Source organism: Perissodus microlepis, chromosome 7 (genome assembly GCF_051167445.1).
Source record: "Perissodus microlepis isolate ML-2025 ecotype Zambia chromosome 7, ASM5116744v1, whole genome shotgun sequence".
In the NCBI taxonomy this organism is placed as follows: Eukaryota; Metazoa; Chordata; class Actinopteri; order Cichliformes; family Cichlidae; genus Perissodus; species Perissodus microlepis.
In genome coordinates, this window is record NC_140467.1 from 48038340 (window position 1) to 48060799 (window position 22460).

General features: G+C 40.4%; 1 protein-coding gene across 1 annotated transcript in view; it reads left to right on the plus strand.

Annotated features, from left to right (window-relative positions):
• Window positions 1–22460, plus strand: part of col27a1a (collagen, type XXVII, alpha 1a) — a 66503-nt gene that overhangs the window by 22123 nt on the left and 21920 nt on the right. The window contains exons 8-18 of the mRNA XM_084935570.1: window positions 6137–6181; window positions 8268–8321; window positions 8788–8832; window positions 9901–9954; window positions 10692–10736; window positions 15503–15556; window positions 17658–17702; window positions 20241–20294; window positions 20511–20555; window positions 21447–21500; window positions 21877–21930. Coding sequence (XP_084791696.1) covers window positions 6137–6181; window positions 8268–8321; window positions 8788–8832; window positions 9901–9954; window positions 10692–10736; window positions 15503–15556; window positions 17658–17702; window positions 20241–20294; window positions 20511–20555; window positions 21447–21500; window positions 21877–21930 — 549 coding nt within the window. The remainder of the gene's footprint in view (window positions 1–6136; window positions 6182–8267; window positions 8322–8787; window positions 8833–9900; window positions 9955–10691; window positions 10737–15502; window positions 15557–17657; window positions 17703–20240; window positions 20295–20510; window positions 20556–21446; window positions 21501–21876; window positions 21931–22460) is intronic.

A 22460-nucleotide genomic window follows, 5' to 3' on the forward strand; every position in this document is an offset into this window, starting at 1 on the left:
AATACTTGTTCCCTGAGGGCGCTTCAGCAGTTGAAGTTTAAGTGAACGAATTTTGGCTCAGTACATGTGGAAAAGATACAAACAATCAGCCAAATGCAATGTGTCAGAATTAAATGTGGTTTCTTGGTTAGTGGTTAGAGAAAGGATGCAACACATTCCCATTCCCTGGAGTCATATTTTAACTCTAGGGGAACCACCTTTAACATCATTTTCCAATATACAGGGTTACGTTTTAGCATTGCCAATGTGAGAAGAACAGAAAATTTAGGGTCCGAATTTAAAAGTAGGTTGGGTGGTGAATGACTGGGGCTCCTTTATGTTCACTCTCTATTTTTGACTTGCAGTTACATTCAAACAACTAAACTCTGTGGTTAGATTCAGGGGGAAAGTTAGGGTTGTCGTGTTGAACACACACTAAGAGCCCCATTTTTCCCATCTGCGTCAGGTTTCCTTCGATACCGTGGTTACGCATCCTTGGTTAACATAGTTACCCATTCTGTAACAGTGACTACGTCAGTGGACTGCTTTTTCCCCTTAATCAGCGTTTTAAACTCTACTCCACTGAAAAGTTGCAAAACGATGTAAAAATTGCACAGGTTATTACAGTGTAATATGCTAGGTACCTGATCAAGTGTCGCTTTGTAATGACTTAGGAGTGAGGGCAGATTGAGGAACAAAACTTTGGCTGTAAAGACTTTAACTTGTAAACAATGTAAACTTAGTTATGAAGTCATATAACACAGTGAATAAACTACGAAAGCTAGAATAAAGGAGTGGAGCCTGACCCACAGTTTCATATAGTAGTGCCAAGTAAACTCCAGCTGATGGCAGTTAATTAAATTGAATACCTCTGAAATACGACAGATATAAACAAAGACCGCATGTGAGCCAGAAAAATGTTGGGAACCACTTCAGTTTAATCTTTGTGCTCGCTTCCAGTCAGCATCGAAATAGTTCCTTTCACCCTTATTCCAAGTAAACTGTTGCAAACATATGTCTGATAAACGAAAAGAAGATCCTATTAAAAGCTTCCAATCACATCATGCATCAAATGCAGCTGAGCCATGCACATGTCTTAAACAAATTAGGTCAGTAATTGAATAGTGCAGGTTGACTGTATGCCTTTCAGACTAGGTGTAAAGCACTTCTGGCTGTATTTACTTTCTTCCCAGAGCCACAGTGCTCTGTAACACAGTGTCAGACTTCAGCTGGATGGCTACCTCGGGCTCAACATATGGCTTTTGTTAGGCGTCTGCTTTTCTGTGTGTGTTGTGTGTGTGTGTCTTGGTCCATTTGTATGTCCCTGCCTCTCTCTTTCACACACACTCAGCCAGAATGGAAACAAAAAAAAATGTAAGGCTGGTGGAAAACATTCACAGATACCTTTAAAACTAGCAATTTGAAGATTTATCAAGAAGTTAGTGCCTTTTAACTTGGCCAAGGGTGACTACACAGATTAGGTCAGATTATTTAACACAGTGATTTGTTTGTTAGCATAAATGTAAGATCACTTTAAAGTATGCACTGTATACTTACTTTTTTACCCTCGACAGCACTTTCCGCTTATCTGCATGCAGTCCAGAGGTGCAGCAAACTGCTTTAATAAAACCCAAGGGCACATTATAGCTCGAATTATCAGAATGACATCATAGACTCTTGACTAGGGGGGCGTAACCATAGCAACTTCATCCACACACACACACACACACATACACATACACAGAGACTGACATCACCAAAGCATGCCTCAGGTATTGGTCAATGAACCACAGACAACTTGACTATAAAGGAAACTTGTTAAAGTAAGCACAAGGAGGCAACTTCCTTTCCGTACACAAACACAAAGAAGCTGATTAACCCGCTTCCTGCAGTAAACAAAGCACAATAACTTGTTGTAGTTATCGGCTATCCACTGTAGCAGCAGTTTCCTTAAATGAATCTCCATCCTTAATGCAACGCTGTGACAGGCGTGTGAGTCAGTCTCCAAAGGGTACTCCTCAAACAGGCCTTGTTCTGTTCATTTTCAAGGTGGAAAGTCCCAGACGCGTTTCACCCTGATGTAGACCTCTCCATTTCCACAGAAGCCAGATGAATACAAAGAGAATGCAATATTTGAAAACAAATAACAACATTTATGGGCATTGCATTTCCCTCATAGGCCACCCTGAAACACCTTCGTATTGCTCTTGTGTTTCTAGTTGTTTAACTTTCTCTGTCATCGTTTGCTTGTTTTTCAGTGGTTTAGGAAAACAGGACAACAGCAACTTTTCCTCTCTTCTGCTCTGTATTTTTGCTCTCCACTTTCTCTGTCTCACACACAAACACGCACGAATATCCAGCCTCTAATTCATCCTTAGCCGTGATGTTTCGACCGGGAATTCTGGAATTTGGCTTCTGGGTTTTTGGGGGTTTTTTTCCGTGGAAACTTTAATGGAGGAAACAGTGGTACTTTAAATGTGTGATACTAGAGTGTGATTTTACACTGTCAGACAAGCCAAATATGTTCCGCTCTGTACAACATTTGTTCTAGCAGGCAGGCTCTGAATGGTTTTTCAGTATGGCGAGGCAGGGTCAGGGATAGGGGACATACACAGGGCCAAACCTCAACTACAAATCCACAGTACAAGCCACGCGTCTCACCTTACTGCCTGCATGCCCTGTGTCTCATCCCAGGACTAGATGATCCGTCTCTCCTCACTTTCTGCCTGTCTCTTAAAGTGTCCATACTTTTTTCACCTGAAAGTCGAGACATACCGTCGAGCAGAGCAATATCTATTTGCTGGGCCTTCATGCCATATGAAGCTATTTAAAACTATGTTTCTTATTGACATTGTTTGCATTGACAGCCTATAGGGATGTAAGGAACGATATATGAGGATTCTAAATTCACATTACTTTGTTAGGACTTTGTTATGTACATTACAGTAACTGGTTAAAACCATTTAACACAACAGTTTGAATATATGCACAATGAAATAGCAAAAACCTGCACTTTCCACTTCTTTTCCACATCTTAAAGTTTTCTGTTAATGACTGTAGGACAATAAAGGATTTATGTCCTGTGGGTGATGTAGGTGTCATCACACAAACCATGTATGTTGAACATAGCTGTAATGGGTATGTTAATCAGCACTGTCATCGTTGCTTTTAGCAACTGAATCGTCTGAAAATGTTCATAATTTGCCAGAGATTGTGCAAACTTTTAAAGACTACGAGAGCCTGAAAAATAGAAATATGTAACCAGTCAATATGTATCCAGACAGCCGGAAAGTAATCCATAAACACTCTTGTCGACTCAGTGGTTATGCAACATTGTGGGAAAATGTGACTGTCTTGAGACACTTTGTGGTGTTTATAAAAAGTCTCTGTACTTGTGCTTTTCACATACGTGTTATCCAAATATGTGATTGTTTTACAGCAAGCAAAGTTTGGATACTCTGATGTTTTTCAGTTTTATACAAAAAAATCCTTTTCAATGAAGTCCAAAAGGAGAAGTAGCCTATAATTAAAAGGTAGAATCATATACTGCATTTCACTCCCAGTTCCAGACAATGTATTAATCATCCTCGTTTCCCTTATTTGTGCATGGCAGTTTGTTGTATGACATTAATCTGTCTGGAGTCCCGTTCCAAACCAAAGTCTCTCCATTAAGCTCCTGCTCACTGTTCAAACTAACAAATGCTCCACATGCTCATCATCATCATAATTATGAGAGAATTCAAATCAACCATCATTTTCTTTGCATGTTTTACAACAAATCACTTATCTGTCCTCTGGTAGCAGTAACAGTGATACTGCATGCAAGGAAACATTGTGCTGAAATTGCTGTGCAGACAGGGATGAGATGAGGAATCTTTTTCCACTGGCTAAATTTCAGCCAAATTGTCCAGTTCCTTCGCACAGTTGTTTGTTTTTTGTCTGTCCCTGCGTGGAGCGTTTATGTTCTCCTGTACATTCAATGTATACGTGGAGCCAGACGATTACGCCGAGCAATCATGTGGCTCCATTCTGTAGGGTTTGAAGAGATGAAAGCAGAGATTAATAAGGAGAGTGGTATATTTCTGCTACCAGGGTGCTGCACAGTTCAGTCAGATACGCATTGTTTGTGGAGTACAGTTGTTAAGCACACATGAGGTTGGCACTCATTTGAACACCCACAATGTGGGTACAGCAAGTCAAAGGAATGACATGTCATCAGCAGACACAATGTGTCTTTTATTTTCTCTCTGCCAAAATGCGCTTAGCGTTCCCCCGGGGCACTCCTAGGCTTAGCTGGGTGGAGGGATTGTGCTTATAGAGTGCTACCGGGAGGCTGCTGTAAATGAAAAGCATTCTGGTGGGTTTATCTGATTGAACACACATGCTTGTTAAACAAGTGGCATTGTAAACACAGGCAGCCTGGCGGGAATGGCCACTCTCATTAGCAAGCTCATAATGAGCGAGATAAGGATCTAAGATGGTCTAGCTGAGGTTGAGAGGCTATGGTTAATACACAGGAACCACGGCATCTGTGCATGTGTGTGTTTGTGGTTAGTGGACCTCACAGTACACCATGGGAACATAAGCCACTACACATGTTTGTACTACAAGTAAGCCATGTAATAAGATGGGGGGTATATTGTGCATAAGGTGCATGTATCTTCGTGTGTGATTGTGCATGTGCCCATCTGTGCGAATGTGCACACATTTGTGAACCTGTATATGTGTTTCCAAGCTTGAGAGAGGGTTTAGGTCACCGCTTCTTCAGAGAATATATGTTAGCGAAGAAGTGCATAGAAAACAGAAATTTATTTTAAGTAGTAATTAAAAGCCAGTGGTTGTGTCAGTATAAACAGACCATATATTTGGACACATGTAGGTAATCATCAGAAAAACACAAACATTTACCAGCTGACCACCGTCATAATATTGCACTTTATAATTGGGAAGTTTTCAGACATGTGCAGCATGTGTCTCTGAGTCCATCTGCTCTCTTCTGTGTACCGGTTAGTGATAATACTTTTGCAAAATATGAAAACCCACAAAAATTCAAGCTTGTGTCACTGTGTCTGTCAGCACCTGCTAACATCTCTACTTGTTTATTTGTGTTACTCATGTATTTTCCTCTCAGCCAAAGGCATCTCCTCCTAGTGGTCTTTTGATGATGTGCACCAGATGATGTGAGGTGAATGTTTTCCAACACAACACAGGGCTTATATGTGTGTTAGACACAGATGAAAGCAGACTTTTAAAAAAAACATAGATCTGCAATGACAATTACAAAAAGGTTTACTAGAAAACAACTCTTTGCTGACACAGTTGCTGGACCTATTAAAGCGCAGGAGGTGGTGTTTAAAATGCTGGGAACGGCAGTTTAAAGTGCTGCTGCGTAGTAGACCGACAAGAGCGATCATGTAACGTAATGAGAAGAGGGATGCTGCGTCCTCTTCTCCTGCTGCAGTCAGTTGACAGAGCAGTGGATAGTTTACAGGAACTCTGGGAGCCTTGGCTTGGAACGCTGAAGCTGTGGTTTAGGAAAACGGGACAACAGGAGTCTTTCCTTTCTTCGGCCGTCTGTTTTTACTTTGTTTTTTTTCCCCCTCTTTCCTTTTTTTTAAAAAAAAAATCTCTCTCTCTCTCTCTTGCTCCCTCACTCTATCAAACTGTGGTCTGGGAAGGCATGTCTTCCTACCTTTGATTTAGTTTTTTTTCTTTTTCCTCCAGTCTTTGTCGGGGGTCTGTGGTGCTGGAGTCAGCAAAAACTGCAGGAAAGCACTATGTCAGGCTGTCTTCTGTGTTGCAGTCTGGCCTGCTGCAGGGGGAGGGCCTTGCTATCTGACTTAAACAGGAAGGCATTTATATCCTCAACATGCCATGATCTTGGCAATAGTCTTCCAAAGACCCTGCGAACACAGCCAGTGGAAAGTCTGATCCATTAACAGAAGGGCAGATTAATACCTCACCGCATATGGCACCAAATTTGTCTGTTGGTGCTGTTCGCGTTACCACTTCACTCCACCTGTCATTCCCACACATGCTCCTGTGTTTGTCAGGCTTTTTCCTCAACTGTGAATCATTTCAGACTTTCCCACCTCTTTCTTTTTTTTCTGTTATTATTTTTATACTCACTTATCATGTGATATTTTGGTTTCTTTAGGGACAGAAAGGTTTCCCTGGCCAACCCGGACTCCCTGGAGAGCCTGTAAGTATTTTCACAGGTGTTCTCTTTTACTTCTGCAACAGCCACCCTCACACTTACAGAAAAAAAACCATGTTCATTTCTATATCTTGTATATGCTTCTGTAACCTTAAATCTCCCCAGATGAACTCTTTTCTTTTAGGCACTTCTCTCTACACATTATCTGCAATGCAGATAATGTGTACATCACATTATCTGCAATGCCATGCCTTCATTAGTGTCCACGTCTGTCTTCATTCACGTCCACCTCACTCAAGTCTAAACCCTTGCTCTCGCTTCATTCTTCAAAATCAAAACTCAGTCGTCATTCACTCCAGGTGTTCAACCTTTCACTCTGTGTGTATGTGTGCGCGCACAGAGGATGCCAGCTGGGCAGCCAGATTAGATTAGCCTGTTATAAAGCACTGGTGAGGACAGACATCTGGCCAAAGCACTGTGTTAAAGCGATGCACTCCATGATATCAGAACGTGATGCCAAAGAGAGGAAAAAATAGAGAGAAAAGAAACAGGGACAAGCCAAGTAGGCCAACAGTGACACACTCAGTGGCTGCTACTCCGCAGTCCTGGAGAAAGTTTCCCTTTGTGTGTGTCTCTTCTGCTCTGGGCTCATCGTTCAATCGTCACACTGTCTTACAGCATGTCACACTATGACATGCTATGCTATTTTCTAGCAGGCCTTTATTCTTTGTCATATTTCCCAGGTCATTCATCTGTTTGACTTTCCTTAATCTGTGGGAATCCATTCAATTAAGTCTTTTATTCACTGCTAAGTGACGGAAGACATGACTCTGGCTGTTTAGTCCAGCCCAACACTATTTTTAAGCATGGAGCATCCAGCCTTGCGTCCAAAGTTATTTTCAATTGGGCAAGGTCATACTGCTGTTTGCATTAAAGAACGATCTTAGTCATGAAAAGAGGAGTGGAAATTTCTCCTCACTGTCACAGCTGTGCTCAGGATGACGTCATCAGTTTGGGGAGTTCCTGCTCTAGTCATTGTAGAGAAGGTACTTTTTACTAATATGCCCTCCCACTCGATTCATCCTCAAGCGCCCCAGTTTCCCACATAGCTGGTTCCTTTTGATGATGATCACAATGTAAATCACCATACTGTTGTGTGCAGTAACACAGTGTCTTGATGACACTGTGTTACTGTAATGCACCACAGGCTGTATTCAGAGCCTAAACCTACAGCTGGTCAGTTACAGGCCCAAATGTCACAAAGCCAAATTCATGGCGTGTTTTAACTGGCAGCATCATACACCGCATTTATCCGAGAGAGGGAATGGCAAGGAAAGTAAGACACAAACGCTTGTTCTCTGCAAATTTTAAACACAACCTGCTTCTGTGCACGTCTTATGCCTTTTGACAGTGACATATACAGTACATGCATGCAAACCAAACTGCTAATTAGGGTCTATGGTCTGGAACACATCTGAAAAGTGAGGAGTGAAAGAAAAAAAAAAAAAGCTTTTCATGGTAATCAGTGGGAACAATTCAGTGGGGTGGAATGTCACCAAGTTCATTTACACAAGTACTCTACTTAAGTACCAATTTGAGGTACATATACTTTTCTAGAGTGTTTATTTCCTTGCCATTTTAACATAATAATAAAATATGATCTTTTAAATCAAAACAATTCTAAAAAAAAAAAAAAAAAAAAAAAAAAAAACGCAGCCGAAGGTTTCTTCCTGTTAAAAGGGAGTTTTTCCTTCCTACTGCCACCAACTGTTTGCTCATGGGGGGCAGCTGATTGTTAGCGTTTTCTCTGTACTACTTTAGGGTCTTTACCGTAGAACATAAAACAGCTTGAAGTGATTTCTGTTGTGATTTGACACTATATGTATAAATAAATAAATAAATGACATTAAATTTAATTAATAAAAAGAACATATTGGAGACATATAGTTATTATACTTATCAATCACTGTATTTCATCCCATCTGCGTTGTCTACCTCACTGAAACCATTCACTGCTATGAATGGCCTGCTTGTGTGTGTTTGTGTTGCTGCAATTTTGATTGCCCTCCCTACCGCTCTCTCCCTCTCCTCCACCTTCTCATTTGTCTCTCTCTTTCTCTCTTCCCCGCAGGGTGAGCAAGGTCCAGTCGGGAGCCCAGGTGCCAAAGGTTATCCTGGCAGGCAGGTGCAGTAAATCCTCTCCTGTGACTGGTACAGTTGTAGTCAGGGCCGTAGTAAGGGCAGAGGGCCAAGAGGAATTAGGTTATGCTAAGCAGATGGCCTGGAGGAAAAAAACATATTTGGGTAAATACTAAACAGAAGAAAATGAAAAATAAATGACTCAGAAATTAACATAGAGATCCACTTCAGTATTTAAGCCATAGCTGCTATACAGAAATGTATGGCAGTGTATTTTTGTACAGGAGTATTTATTATTGTGTCCTGTCACCTTTCCCCATTGGGGAGGTTTCTGTTATTTTTATAATAAACCTTACCAATTATAATATTAGGATGTATCTCTGTTGCATTGCTTTTTAAAACATTCCATTCTAAAGTTAAACCTGTAGACTTTGGTATAACCCAAATGAAGTACTTCAGGCACAGCTTCAAGTGCAGGGCTGCTAAATTAAATTCCTCTTTTTGATTTTCAGGGTTTACCTGGGCCTATAGGACCAATGGGGCCTAAAGGCGTTCGGGTAAGGAGTCAACTTTCTGCTCTACAAATGTGCTGCTCAAGCTTAGATCTGTCTAAATGACCAGTATTGATGTTTGGACAGGATCAGTGAATATGCTTACTCGTATCATGACATTTATAAAAAGAAATGCACAAAGAAGTTGCTAAATTAAGGGCCTGCTCACAAGCATTAGCATTTTGTGCTAGAAAGCTGTTGTTGGATGAGCACTTATTTGAATGCAACACCAGCCAAATGCTAGTATGTATGAAAGCATGCATGGCAGCAGTTGCACCAGCATCCAACACCGCACACATAAATAAACACACACTCAACTAGTGTGTGTACCACTGTTAATAGTGTGCTAAACTTAGGAGCCTTGTAGTACAAACATTGTGTTACTGTATACAGACTCTTATTCAAAGACTGCCTGTTGATAAGCCTCCTCATGCAAACCAACACCCTTTAGGCACACAAACAAAAAAACAGACGCGGGTGACACAAACTGATTTTTATGTTGCATTTCAATAAAGGTTCTTTATCAGTTTCCCTTGGCTGCTCCGAAGCCTTCCCCTGCCCCCACTGGCTGGAATTTCCTGTTTAAGCTCAGTTTGAGGCCCTGCTGTCTTAAGGAGGCATTCTAGTCCCCCTTTTGCTCACTGCACTACCTTTCTCTGTTTTCTGCTCTCTTTCCTTTGCTGACTACTACGTATTGTGTAAACTCATCTGACGCCTTGCTTCTAACTAGCACCTGAACTGTTCCTCCAGCGTTCAACTGTGGTGTTTCTGCTTGTTGTCGTCTGTGTGTGTCTCCACCATACTGACAGCCCAGTGTGATGTCCTGGCTATCTTCAGAGATCCCTGGCGTGAGGGTATGTGCCCTTGGACTACATCGTGGAAGCCAGCACCATGCAGTCCATGGGCATATACACTTGCCTCATGGCTTGGTTCTTCATGCAAGCCTACCCAGTCCGTGGTGGACCATCATCCACTGAAAACCAGCCCCAGAGCCATTAGGGTTTTTTCTCCTACTGCTTTTATACTATCCAAATGCTCATCCGTATTCCTCCTGTCTCCTCTTCTCTCCTTCAGGGTTTCATTGGAATCCCAGGCCTTTTTGGCCTGCCCGGTCCTGATGGCGAAAGAGTGAGTCCTTTTCAAATGTATATTTCTCTCAAGCAATCGGTAACTCAGAAAATGTACACGGACCAGCCGAATCCAGCTAATGGGCCTGCGAAAGGACAGCATTTCTTCTTCTGCATTTTGTACATTCAGCTGTCTTGTTGTTATAACACGAGAAGCAGTCCCCAGCTGTCCGAGATGCTGCTGTATAAAGTTGTGTGGGAGTGTTGATGACTCATAATAAAAGCCCCTCTTTTAAGGCCTTTGAACTGCCTGAACTCACTAAGGCCTCTTACTTCTGTACAGCCATTTGCCTACTTATGACACGGTCCAGAAGGTTGCATCAGCACAGGATAGGCTGTAATCACGACTGTACCATCTGTAGCCAGAAAGATACACATAAAGCAGAGACTATGCATAGCTCTCTTCTTCCAGCAGACTCTTTTTCTCATTTAATAGACATATGTGCACAATGGAAGCCTAGATCTCTCATAATAGGTTAGAAAATATAGGCTAGGCTGCAGTCAGCTGCTGTTCACATCTGCTGAAGCAGGAGAGGAGACAGGCTTATGGCTATGGCTTTTTAATAGTGTGTTTTGGGCTTGAATCAGTTCTACCCAAAAGTGCTATGTTTTGATTTTGATATGGCTTTTTACATAATGTCTGACTGTGTCTTTCGTCTTTGTTTCTGTCTTCTTTTCACCCTTTCTGTTCTGCTTTCTTTTCCACTTCTGCTCTCTCTATCTTGTTTGGATTTTCAGGGTATACCCGGCGAACCAGGGAAGAGGGGCAAGATGGGTAGGCCGGTAAAGTTTTGTCTCAACATACTTTGCAGATAATCTTTCAAGAATGTGATAAATTGTGCTGGATGTGCTCATTTTGAATGTTTGCTTTGTTATGGATGCTGATTATAGCTTTTAGAACCTTACAGTTCAGAGACAAGTTTGGGGAAAAAAAAGAAAAATTTCCTGTATTTGGGTCAGATCGAAACTTTTTCTGCAAAGAATCCAACACATATGAAAATTTATAAGGTCTGCATTTGCGTCATTCTTTCAATCGGCTAAGTATTTCCATGGCTGTTGGAAGGGTTAACTGCAGCCTGAATAGAGTGGAGTCCCACCAGCCGCATGTCGGGGTCTTGGATGTAACAAGAAAAAGGCTTTTGTTGGAGTAATGGGCTTTCGGTCCCCCCCAGCATGGAGCCAAGCCATTTGGAAGGAAGCCGCTGATTCTGTTGTGTGTGTCAGATATAGTGTTCAAAGTCAGTTTGACAGAGTGTTTTAGAAAGAGTGTGTAACCCCCGACACACACTGCTGAGATCATTCTGCAGCTGTTGCTTATTGGCTTTTCAGTAAATAAGGCATTTATTGGCCAAAACGTCTAAACACACGCAAGCGAGTGTCCACTATTGTGAGGCTTTTAGAAGTAGATGCTTATTCTGTTATTAGGCAATTGTTTAAGAAGCAGCTGCAGATACAAATTTAGCACTTCAGAAGTTTGTGGGGCCTTTTGCATTTGATTTGATTGCGTTACATTTTTTTTTTTTTTGGAGTTTGTATGCGTGGGTGCTCTCCTCACTTAAAGAGGCCTGCATTATAAGATAAGTTTTACAGCCATGAAAACGGCACAGGGATATAAAAATATCATTATTTTGGTCTGTTTAGTACCAATATCCGTGCATTTCTTATGCATAACATCCTTAAAAGACAGCATTAAATGTACTGAAGTAAATTTAGAAATTAAGGACATTTCTGGCCTGCAAAAGCAACTGAAAGACACACACCTATCGTAATCACTGTCATCTGGTTTCAGTGCTTTTGTATGGAAAATGGAAAGCATGGACGCTTAATGAGATGATCCCTCAGAGATCATCCCTCTGCTCCCTGATGGAACAGAAGAACCACAAGAACATGAGCCAGACATTTTAATGGCCATCACCAGAGCACTTGTACTCTGTCGAGGAAGCACACACACACACACAGACGCACAGTTTGCCATCTACCAATGAGGCAAGAGCGAATATATCTAAAACCATGGAAAGCTTAAAAAGTTTCCAAAGTGCATTGCCAACATTTCTACATAACCTTTTTTTCTGTTTGGCTGTGTTTGTCTATTGGTGGTGGTTGTCTTTATCAGGCTCATCTGTTGCAGTTTTTTTTTTTATATATCAGTTCAGTATCTTCAGAGGTGGAAAGAGTACTAAAATATTTTACTCAAGTAAAAGTACTATTACTTTGCTGAAATTTTACTCAAGTACAAGTAAAATTACCTGTCTAAAAATGTACTCAAGTAAAAGTAAAAAGTAGCTCATTTAAAATGTACTCAGAGTAAAAGTTACATAGTTACTTTTCTGTCAGCAGGAGGACAGCCGCTTCTGAGTAGTGCAAAAAAAGACAGTGGGATATAAATCTCAAAGTAGTTCTTTTTTAGTGAAAAGAAAAACTTTACAAATTAAAGTGCAGTGGCAGTTAAACTGCAAGTCTATACATGAAAATGGATAATGGTCACCAAACCAATCAACCAAACTGTCAGGTATCACAGTGTTTTCAATACAAAACCATATCATTCTTTCACATGAGAATGTGTTCTAAACTGTCAAATAAGAGAACAAGTACTGAACTGAACGGCAGCTGCTTTAAAAATGTTTTTTAATTTTTTTAACTTGGCCCTGCCCTACTGTACCTCTAGAATAAAGTTCCTTTGTATCCATCCTAGAGTGTTACTCTCTGAACTTCCTGTTAATTTTGAGGAGCAGTTGATTTTCAAAGTTAGTAGAGTTCATCCTTGCTCACTTTGCAGTGAACAGTAGTCCAGCACAGCTAAAGAGACAGGCAGGCAGGCCAGTGTTAAGTTTGAGAGAAAGTTTTTTGACGTCCCTAATAAGACATCAATGCATTACATAGCTACCGCTGGTAAATTATACCAATATACCTCGTGTTGTTTTTTTTATTGGACAGTAACAGGCTAGTTAACGGGAGGTTGCAAGTGCTAATTAACAAGTAACAGAAGTCAGCTGTCTTTGACTAATCTAAGGTAAGTGAGCGCTCTGTTATTCTTTAGCCTGCAGTGAGAACATATGTGGGTTAAGTAAGAAAGTAGCCGCTTCTGTCTTTAATTTAACTATTTTTTAAAATAAATTATTATTATTAACAAACAGGTAAAACGTAGGTAAACACATTTTCTTTTGGCAATTTACCAACCCAGTAAAAAAAAATGTAAGTTGCGTGGACAACAACGTGCCCGATTACAGCAAGTTGCTAGTACCAACCAACGTTATCTGTTCTTCACAGATGTCTTAACTTAATGTGATTAATTTGAACACAGCCTTTTTGCTACCATAACGGTACGAGTTGTATTTAACTTACCTCTACATGCTTGCGCAGGTTTGATGTGGAATTTTTAAAAGCTGCTAACTCGGTCTCTCTGGGCAAACACAGCTTACACTGCATAATAAAGCTGTTGCCTTTCTTGCACTTGAAGCCGAAATGGTCCCTTAAATACGGCCAGGGGTTCACATCCGTTTCTTCGAGTTCAGGGTCAGCAGAATTCGACGGGGCTTCTTTTTTCACTGGATCCGTAACACCGATGTCAGACTCCATCTTTAACGTGACCTTAGCGCCAATTTGTTCTACTACCCATCATTCCCTGCAGTATTTCCGAAGCGCAATGGTTTTTTTTTTATTTTTAATTTACTCAGTAACGGGTGTGATTGAAAACGTAGCGAACTACAATACTTTTTAAAAAATATACTTAAGTAAAAGTAAAATTACAGACTTGAAAAATGACTTTAAAAAGTACAAATACACAAAAAACTACTCAATTACAGTAACGCAAGTAAATGTAATTCGTTACTTTCCACCTCTGAGTATCTTGCAGTAAGTGCTGCTGTTGTTTGATCCTTTTTAAGGTTGAGGCTGATGAAAAGGGTGGTCTGACATAATGTGAAAGCAGAAATACACTAAAGGCTCACATGACTCTCCTCAAAGGCTTTTTAAGTACTTGGCAAATCCACGTTTCCCACATTTGTCCTCAGCTCGTACAGCAGCGGCGACAGCTACATGATTCATTATTTGGGTCACTGTCATCCTTTGTAGATGTGTGTTCCCCCAGCGCTCACAATTTTATCGTGCTATAAAGCAGGCTTCTGTAGCACAATGACCCTACTTTCTTCTTCTTCTTCGTTTTTAGGTAGCATGGTACTCCACCTGCTACAGAAACAATGTGCAATTACAGCAGTTAGTGCTGTTAGGATCGCCTCATTAACCTGATGCAAAGTTTCAGGAGAAACATTCAGAAAACCTCAGTCAAAGGGATTTATTATTGTCTAAAAGTGAGGTTGAAATGGCATTTTGTTTTCAAGAAACAACCTGCAAAGGAGTTGCATTTAGTCAGCACAATTTGCTTCTAAGTATAGACAGAGATTTAAATGCAGTATATCTAAATCATCTCCACTCTTGCAGAAATAACTGACATTTTCAGGAGGTAACAGTAATTGGCATTTTGAAACAATGCATTGAGGCCAGAATAGCAGAACCTAGCCATTATGAGTCTTTCTGAATGGTTTGGTTTAAAATGCCTTGGCTCTGCTGCTTTATGCAGATGTGGTTTCTCTGCGCTAAACCACCAACTGTTAGCAAAGCTCTGATTAGCTTCCCTGTTACTGCTAAATGGACAGGGTAATTACTTGGCTTACGGTAGAACAGTAGAACAGTTGGCTACACACAGCCTACAGCTGATAGATTTAATGCTTTTAATGGAGCCATTATACTCTTATTTTGCGTATATTTCAAATTACTTTATATTTAATGCTATATTTGACTCTGTGAAACTGTTATAATTGCCGCACTATTACAGTAGCAGCACTCTTGGCTGTGCAACAGTCAGCAGTATTTGTAAAAGTGTGCTCTGTTCACTTGACTCCGTGGTTAAGGCCATTCGCATTGGTATATTTCCCCCGACTACAATGCACTTCTTTTTTTATTTGCATCAGTATTTGCACAATCAATGCAAATACAATTGCCTTGTGTGCACTAAAGTGACTGTAACTAAATATGCTTATTACAGCAGTAGACTTGTAGAGATGACGCTCCAGAGAACGATCATCCATCTCCAGTGATCATTATCTCTGAAGAGCTTTATACCATCTTTCAGCTTATTGGTTTGTTTTTGCTTCCTTAAATGTGCTGCTTTGGTTCTCTCTCATTGCTTATCTCAATGTGTCATTTGGCCAATAAAGAAGCAACTGAAAACTTCCTGCTCAGGCTATGACAGGCTCCTTCAGTTAGTGAATCAGTGGATTTGGAGGGGGGGGGCAGATTACAGTGGGCATCACATGGCCAGAACCACTCCTATAATGAATAGCTGTGTCCCTCCATAAATGCTGGATGTGTCTATAAGGAGCTGCTCACCAAATCAATTTGAATGCTGTGTTCACATCTGCGCGTTTCCCCCAAGTTGCCCAAAAATCAGTTGTCTCTGAGCTGAACTAAAAGCAACAGGACATACATTTCTGAATACCTATGTTTGAGTTGCTGTATGTCGCCAACATTAAAGTTCCTCTCTCTGTTTTCAGGGGTTTCCTGGTGACTTTGGGGAGAGAGGACCACCTGGGCCAGATGGAGAGCCAGTATGTCACACGCTTACTTACCCACACACACACCCCTGATGTTTACTGTAACATTTTCACAGTGCTTGTGGCTAAATCCTCAGTTGGTCCAGCAGTTTGCCTCCGTGTTTGGGTTTTGTTTGAAGTTGTTCTCGACAAGCATCGCTATTGCATTTCATTTCGTGTCATGCCTCCAGCTGCTGTAGATCATTTTCCTTGGCACATATTTTCCAAAAAAGAAAAAAGCTGTATTAAATGTAGCTTTTCCTATTCGCCGCTGTAAACTGGGTCCCAACACACGTATTGCTTCACAGCCATGAGAAGGCAATATCCAAGAATAGTAAATGATGTAATAGGATGCCATTTTGATGACTCCCCCCATTCATTAATGACGGACCAGCAAAACCCAGTCTGTGGCTTAATTCCGTCCATATGGAAGACAAATAATTGGACCGTAGCATTTCCACTATTTTTGATATTCCTACAAATTTGGGACTTCATAAGCCCGTCAGTGAAAACTCTAGAACAAAAACATAAAAAGTTACACTTGATGCACACTGAACTACGCATAATAAAAGTGAAGTTAAGGTTTATGTTCTAGAAAACACTTCACCTATCCATTTCTGACTTTTCCAATGAGTCAGGCTTTTAGAGCAGGCAGCTGAACTGCTAATAAATCCTTTCTTGGGCCTGACGTTTATTCTCTTCCTGAGAAAAAGACCCATCTTCCAAAGTGGATTACACATTAGATTTATCAAATGTTATTATGAAATAATCAGTATGGCAAGCTTATGGAATATATGAAAATATATTTAGATATACTTTGCTTTTTCCTTCTCCACTCTTTGTTGTCTTTACTTGTGACGACATGTTTAATGCATTTTACTCCTGCAAAGCAAGCAGATTGTCTTCAAATCTTGATGAAGCTTAAAATGTTTGGGAAAAAAGCAGAATATACTTATTTAATCTTAGATGCTTACTGGAAAAGTCAGACTCAACAAAGCTGTGCTTCTGGGGGGCATTGAGCTATCAGTAATTTCACATGCAGAGGGAAAGCTATCATCAGTAGATATGTATAGTTTGTTATTTGTTTATGGGTAGCTGCAGTAGAGAAATGTCCTGTAGATGGGTGTACCATGAGATTACCATCAACCTCCTATGATGCCTATTGGGAAGTCATCAGATTTGCTGTGATGATGGTGTTGGTGATGGTGTCATAAGTCACCAAATAAGTAATCCTTTGAAGAAAAATGACCATGGCCATGGCTAAAACAGTCAACTTCATGATGGTGGTAAATAAAAGAAAATACCATTTAAACAATGACATCACCTACTGCTTAATGTTGTCGCCTTTTGATGCCACCAGTTTTGCTGTTGCCATGTTGGTGCTTTAAAACTGGGCATCATGAGCAATAGGAAACTTGTCATTAGCTAATGAGGTTATCCAGTTTATAATTTTCCATAAGTTACAAATTAAACTTTGTGTTTTCAATATAACCACCATTAAGTCATCAGGAAAGTGTTTACTGAGGTCACAGAACAAGGGAGCCAAGTCCCATAGACTTCTACACAACTGGAAGACTTTTTGCAACCAGTGGAGTCGCCCCCTGCTGGCCATTAAAAAGAAAGCAGGTCTCCTTTGCATTGGCTTCACGTTTCCAAAGTTTAGTGAAAGAAACTACTTTCTTTATGCTGTCTATGAATAAAAGTCAAAAATGAGTGAGATAGATTTTCTTTAACACTGAATGGGTATACTGTACTAACTCCTGGATATTTCACTGGGTTAAAGTAAAACCTGTTAATGGCCTTAATTAGGATACAGTCTCTGTCCTCTTGTCTTTCTTTCTTTTCTTTCTTTTTTTGAGGTAGAACCTGCATATTTGAAAAAGCCACAGTGGGACGATGGTCTCACATCCCTTTTACTTCTACCTGAGACCCCTCACACACACACAAATATGCACACACATATTCATGCACACAGCCCCCTCTCATAAGCTGCGAAGAACACTGAGCCACTCTTCTGAGCATGTTTGTTTAAAAAAAGGGCCAATAACCCATGAAACTTGCTCCTTTTCCCTCTCTCTTCATCTCACTAACTCTCTCTCTCCTCCTCTCCAACTAGGGTAACATGGGAGCCCCCGGTCCAAACGGAGTTCCTGGACTTATTGTGAGTTGTAGTTTGTGTTTTCTGTGCACAATCTCGGCTGCAAATGTTTAAATGAAACTGAATATACCTGCAAAACTGGGAAAAAAAAGGAGAAAATTTATTAGCTTGCATTTATGTCGCCTGCCAGTTTGGTGGGAATCTAATTCATATATTTAATATAGATATTAGGTGAATGTGGATGGCTCTTAGACGCCAGGGCTTTTTTCACAGTGAGTGCAAAGCCTGAATTGTGCAGTTTATATCTGCTATTTTCTCACATGAAGAACAAGGCACTCGTGTGCAGTTTATCAATCACACAGACCTTAACAGTGCATCTTGTCCTCCTCTTGAAGCACCCTTTTAATAACTATTTTTAGAACAGAGCTGCCCCCCACCCACCCATCACCTTGCCCTCCATGCTTGCCCAGCCCGACAGCCGCATAATTGTGTATGATTATAATGTCTCCCTGGTTTCTCTTGTTGCGTCCCGTCTTCACCCATTGCTGCCACTCCTCCTGACCTATTCTAGGCCACCGGTGGTGGTAGTAGGCCTGTAATTGAAGGACTCTGATTACAGCCCTAGTCTGAGCTTTGTGTCCTCTTTATCCGTCTTATCCGTCAGCATAATGTACAGTACGTAGGAGCAGGACGGAGCGCCACTACAAAGATAAAAATATACAGTCACTCTTCTCTGGGGACTCCAAAGCTGAGAAGCTTTGGGTGAAGGCTGGCAACTACTGAAGTAGAGAAAATGTCTAGACAACGACTCTCACTTAGAAATACACTCAAAATAGATAGATTGTTTCTCTTTTCTTATTTTTCCTTATATTTAACAGTTGAAAAAAACTGAACCAAATTTTTTTGTGTTAAATACTGCCATTCTGAAATACAAACAAGGCCTACTTTGATGTCATGAAGCCTCATCTGTGGCAGTTTTTCACCAGTATGATGTTTCCGTGTCTATGATTATGCTAGGAATCACTGGAGTTCATTATCAGTCTTCTCCATTAGCTGAAATCACATCTCACATCACATGTAATCACATCTCACCATCTCTGTGTTTTATTTGCAATACGCTGACTGTTTATGATGCATTTTCACTATTAGTACAAGTGCATGCTACAATGCTGTTTGACATGTCTGTGCAATAGGATGTTTTTTCAATAAGTCCCAAAAGGTTGATTCAGTTTATCTGGACGTAGCGTTTTCAGTAGGAGAAACGTTTCGTCACTCATCCAAGTGACTTCTTCAGTCTCAGCTTACTGCAGGTTTCCCCGATCTTATAAAGAGTACATTTGCACAATAACTGAAACTAGCCCACTGCATGATCAAAACGCTATTAACAGAATCAGTCTTTTGCGATTTACTTACCTGGATGATTGAGCATGCATCAAGACATGTTTTTATAGGGTTTCATATGTGCATAAATACAAAAACAGGCCTTTTTAGCCTTTTGCTAGCTGGTTACTGGGCAACCTTTTGGCATCTCATTGTATGATGCATAACTGAAGTTTTGATGCTACAAATGAATCAGAATCAGAATACGATGTTATGCTTGGGAAATAAAAATGATACGATCCCTTTGTAAGGTCTTATAGTTGTTAAAATGCAAAATCCAGGTTATAGATGCATTAGACAGATGGATTTCAATGTGTGCACAGAACGGAGGCAAGTATTTCTCATTGCAGCATCATCCTCCAAAAACACACACAGAGACACACACAAAAATACATGAGGACCTTGCTCTTAGTGACCACTGGGTTTGAATACTTGAATACCCCAATACTGCAAATCTGTGTCTTTTGAATGTGCAAAATTCAGTTTCAGAGTTCATTTGTGGGGAACAAAAGTCTATACAGAAGTGAATCTGCTGTTTTAAGAGAGCAGCTAAGTGTCAAGTGAGAGTTCAGGTAGAGTGATAATAAACAAGAATTCATTGAAATTAAGATTAATGTGTTTCTTCATGCATTTCTAGAAATTTGTGAGCAGGAAATATGCCGTTGAAATTAACATTTAAGTGTGAGACTAGAGCACTGAAACTATAGAGCAGATCTTGTTGTTTTAGAGACAGATCAGTCCAGCAGGATATGACTTAATTATCAGGTATTAGATTCCATTAGATTAGAAGTTTGGGGGGAAGGTTGCCTTTTAACTCGCAATACCAAATTAAGTGAGTTGCTCCGAGGTGCAATTTTGCAGCTTATACTTGATAACATCCTCTGTCGATTATTCACTGGGGCTAATGTTAGAAACACTAAGCCAAGGCTACTCTTTGATTTAAGCTTCAGATGCACAATCTTGGCTTCTGACCACAACATCTATTCATTCTTCCCGGTGTCAGTCATATATTATCATCCATTGTTTTATGTTGTGTGTGATGTGATAGCGAGGCTGGAAGCAAGACAGTGAATTTATTCTTAATCAATCCCAAAGAGCGCTCTTATTGTATATGTGTTTTTTAGATTAATGAATGGGGCCTGGGCCACATCTTTGTTCGTTATGCATGTGATATCACTATTTATTAATGTGTTTCTTGTTTATCCCATCTTCTTGCATTAGGGAGACATGGGACCTGTGGGACAGATTGGCCCGCCAGGACCTAATGGACTGAAGGTAATCTCTCACACACATATAGAGATAGAAACTGTTGCCTTCACTGTCTTATTTTTATCAGTTATTGTATATGCAATAAAACAAGAGATTTTTAAGAAGGCCTATTTTAAGCTTTTGAATTTGGATTAGTTGCCAGTTATGTGCCGTAAAGATGCACTTTTGATCGAATTTGGCTTTTGGGGTGCCTTTCAACCAGTTTGTTGGTGCTTTTTCCAGGGGGTGCCTGGAAATCCAGGAGAACCAGGACTGAAAGGTGATAAGGTGATCTGAATATTCCTGTTATTGACCTGTGTTTAAGCAGCATGTGATGGATATGTAGTCTTTTGCATCCTACCGTAGATATTTCTGTCCAGAGTTTAGACTTTAAACAGCATGCTTTCATTAGGTGTCACCTGCAAATTAACTTATATAAACTTCTGAGGATTGTTTCTATTGGTGTAGATGAGGTTTCCATATGCATATTTTTGTGAAATCTATTATGGAAGCATTTTAATTTAAAGCAGCCAGCCAAGCTATTGAAGAAAATGAAAGAAAAGTAGACAGACATTGTCCTTGAAATTTAAAACAAAAAAGCACACACAGCATGAAGAGACCACTCAGCACTGATGATTTAAGGAGGCTCAACTAGCAGGCCTTTTAAGGACAGCAGTAAAATCTGGCAGCCTCTACTAAAACCAGAACAGTGCACAATACCTTAATGATGGTAAAGCACAAATAGTCAGATCTGAAAGTGACTGAAAGACCTTCATCAGAGGCCTCATGTTTGAAATTTGGTTTATTGGACACTTCTCACTTTGCATTTGTAATTACTGCAGTTACTCATTATTACTCATTTGTTTTGTGCTGGAACGGCCTGCGAAACATGTGGTGTGGCAAACTGCAGCAATGCCTTTCATAATACATACTGACACCACATGGAATAGTTGGCTAATCCAGTAAATAACACTCGCTGTGTGTGGATATTCATAAAGTGCAAACTGCTAATTAGTATTGTCTGTTTAAAAAAAATAAATAAATAAACGCTTGTATTTGGAAAAGTGGAACATTTCATTCCCCCCTAATGGTTTCCATTTTTCTTTTTTCTTTTTTTCTGTCCATACCTCATCCATCCACCTATGTATGCGTGTTCGTCTCCTCCTCTCTCTCTGTCAGGGTGAAATTGGGATTCCTGGAGAGCAAGGGGAGATTGGATTCAAAGGAGACAAGGTACGTCACCTTTGCAACACAGTTGTGCACGCCACACATGCACACGCTCTCTATCTCCCTGCTTTCTGACCTCCTCAGCCGCCGTACGGAACGCTACCTGCAGTACACTCGTGTTACACAGCCTTTGTCTTTGCAAAATGACTTTTCCAGATGTCTGCTGTTCAGCTTAAGGAAATTCATGTGTTCACCCTCCACATTTGTCTCTGTGTGTAAGCAAAATTCAAATCCATCACAGAGCAGAGTGGCCCCAAGAGATAGCACAATCTTGAACAGAGAGTCATGCATGTCGAATGTCTGCTTTGCTAGAAAAGAAATTAAACTTCTGATCCTGTCTGACTGTCTCTCTGAGTTTTTAACTTTTGTTTGTATTGGACAGGGTGTCCAGGGGGCTCCAGGTATACCAGGCATCCGTGGGAAACCAGGACCACAGGTTAGTTCTTGTCTGGGAATGTATTCATGAAAACCAGGAATACATTTAACTGTTAAGCAATTAGATAAGCAATAGTTTAGTTTTTGTTTGTTTGTTTGTTTGTTTGTTTTTGCCTTCATTGGTCCTTAAGCTATTTCCTTAATAGCCTTTGTGCTAACAGTTTGGCCAGAAAACAAAACTCAAGATATGTCTATTAGTTCTGCTAACAGACATACCAGTTAACTTAGCAGAAAGCTGAAAACTGCAAGCTCAGCAGTGTCAAAAGGTCCAAAACCTGCAGATTATGTAATCTTTAATGTTTAAAGTAGGGTTTTTTTTTTAATCAACAGTAAACATAACTATTTTTATAGCGTGTTATGTCCAGGACTATTTCTTGGCCTGATGCAACAATTTCCTATCCATGAGGTTTACAAGCATCCATTAGAGTGTCCAGGAAGTCGCTGCTCTTTGCCAGGAAACTGTCACCAGCATTATATCAGGTCAAGTGGCTCTATAGTGTAGTGGTTTCTATAGTTGCCTAACAAGTGAGA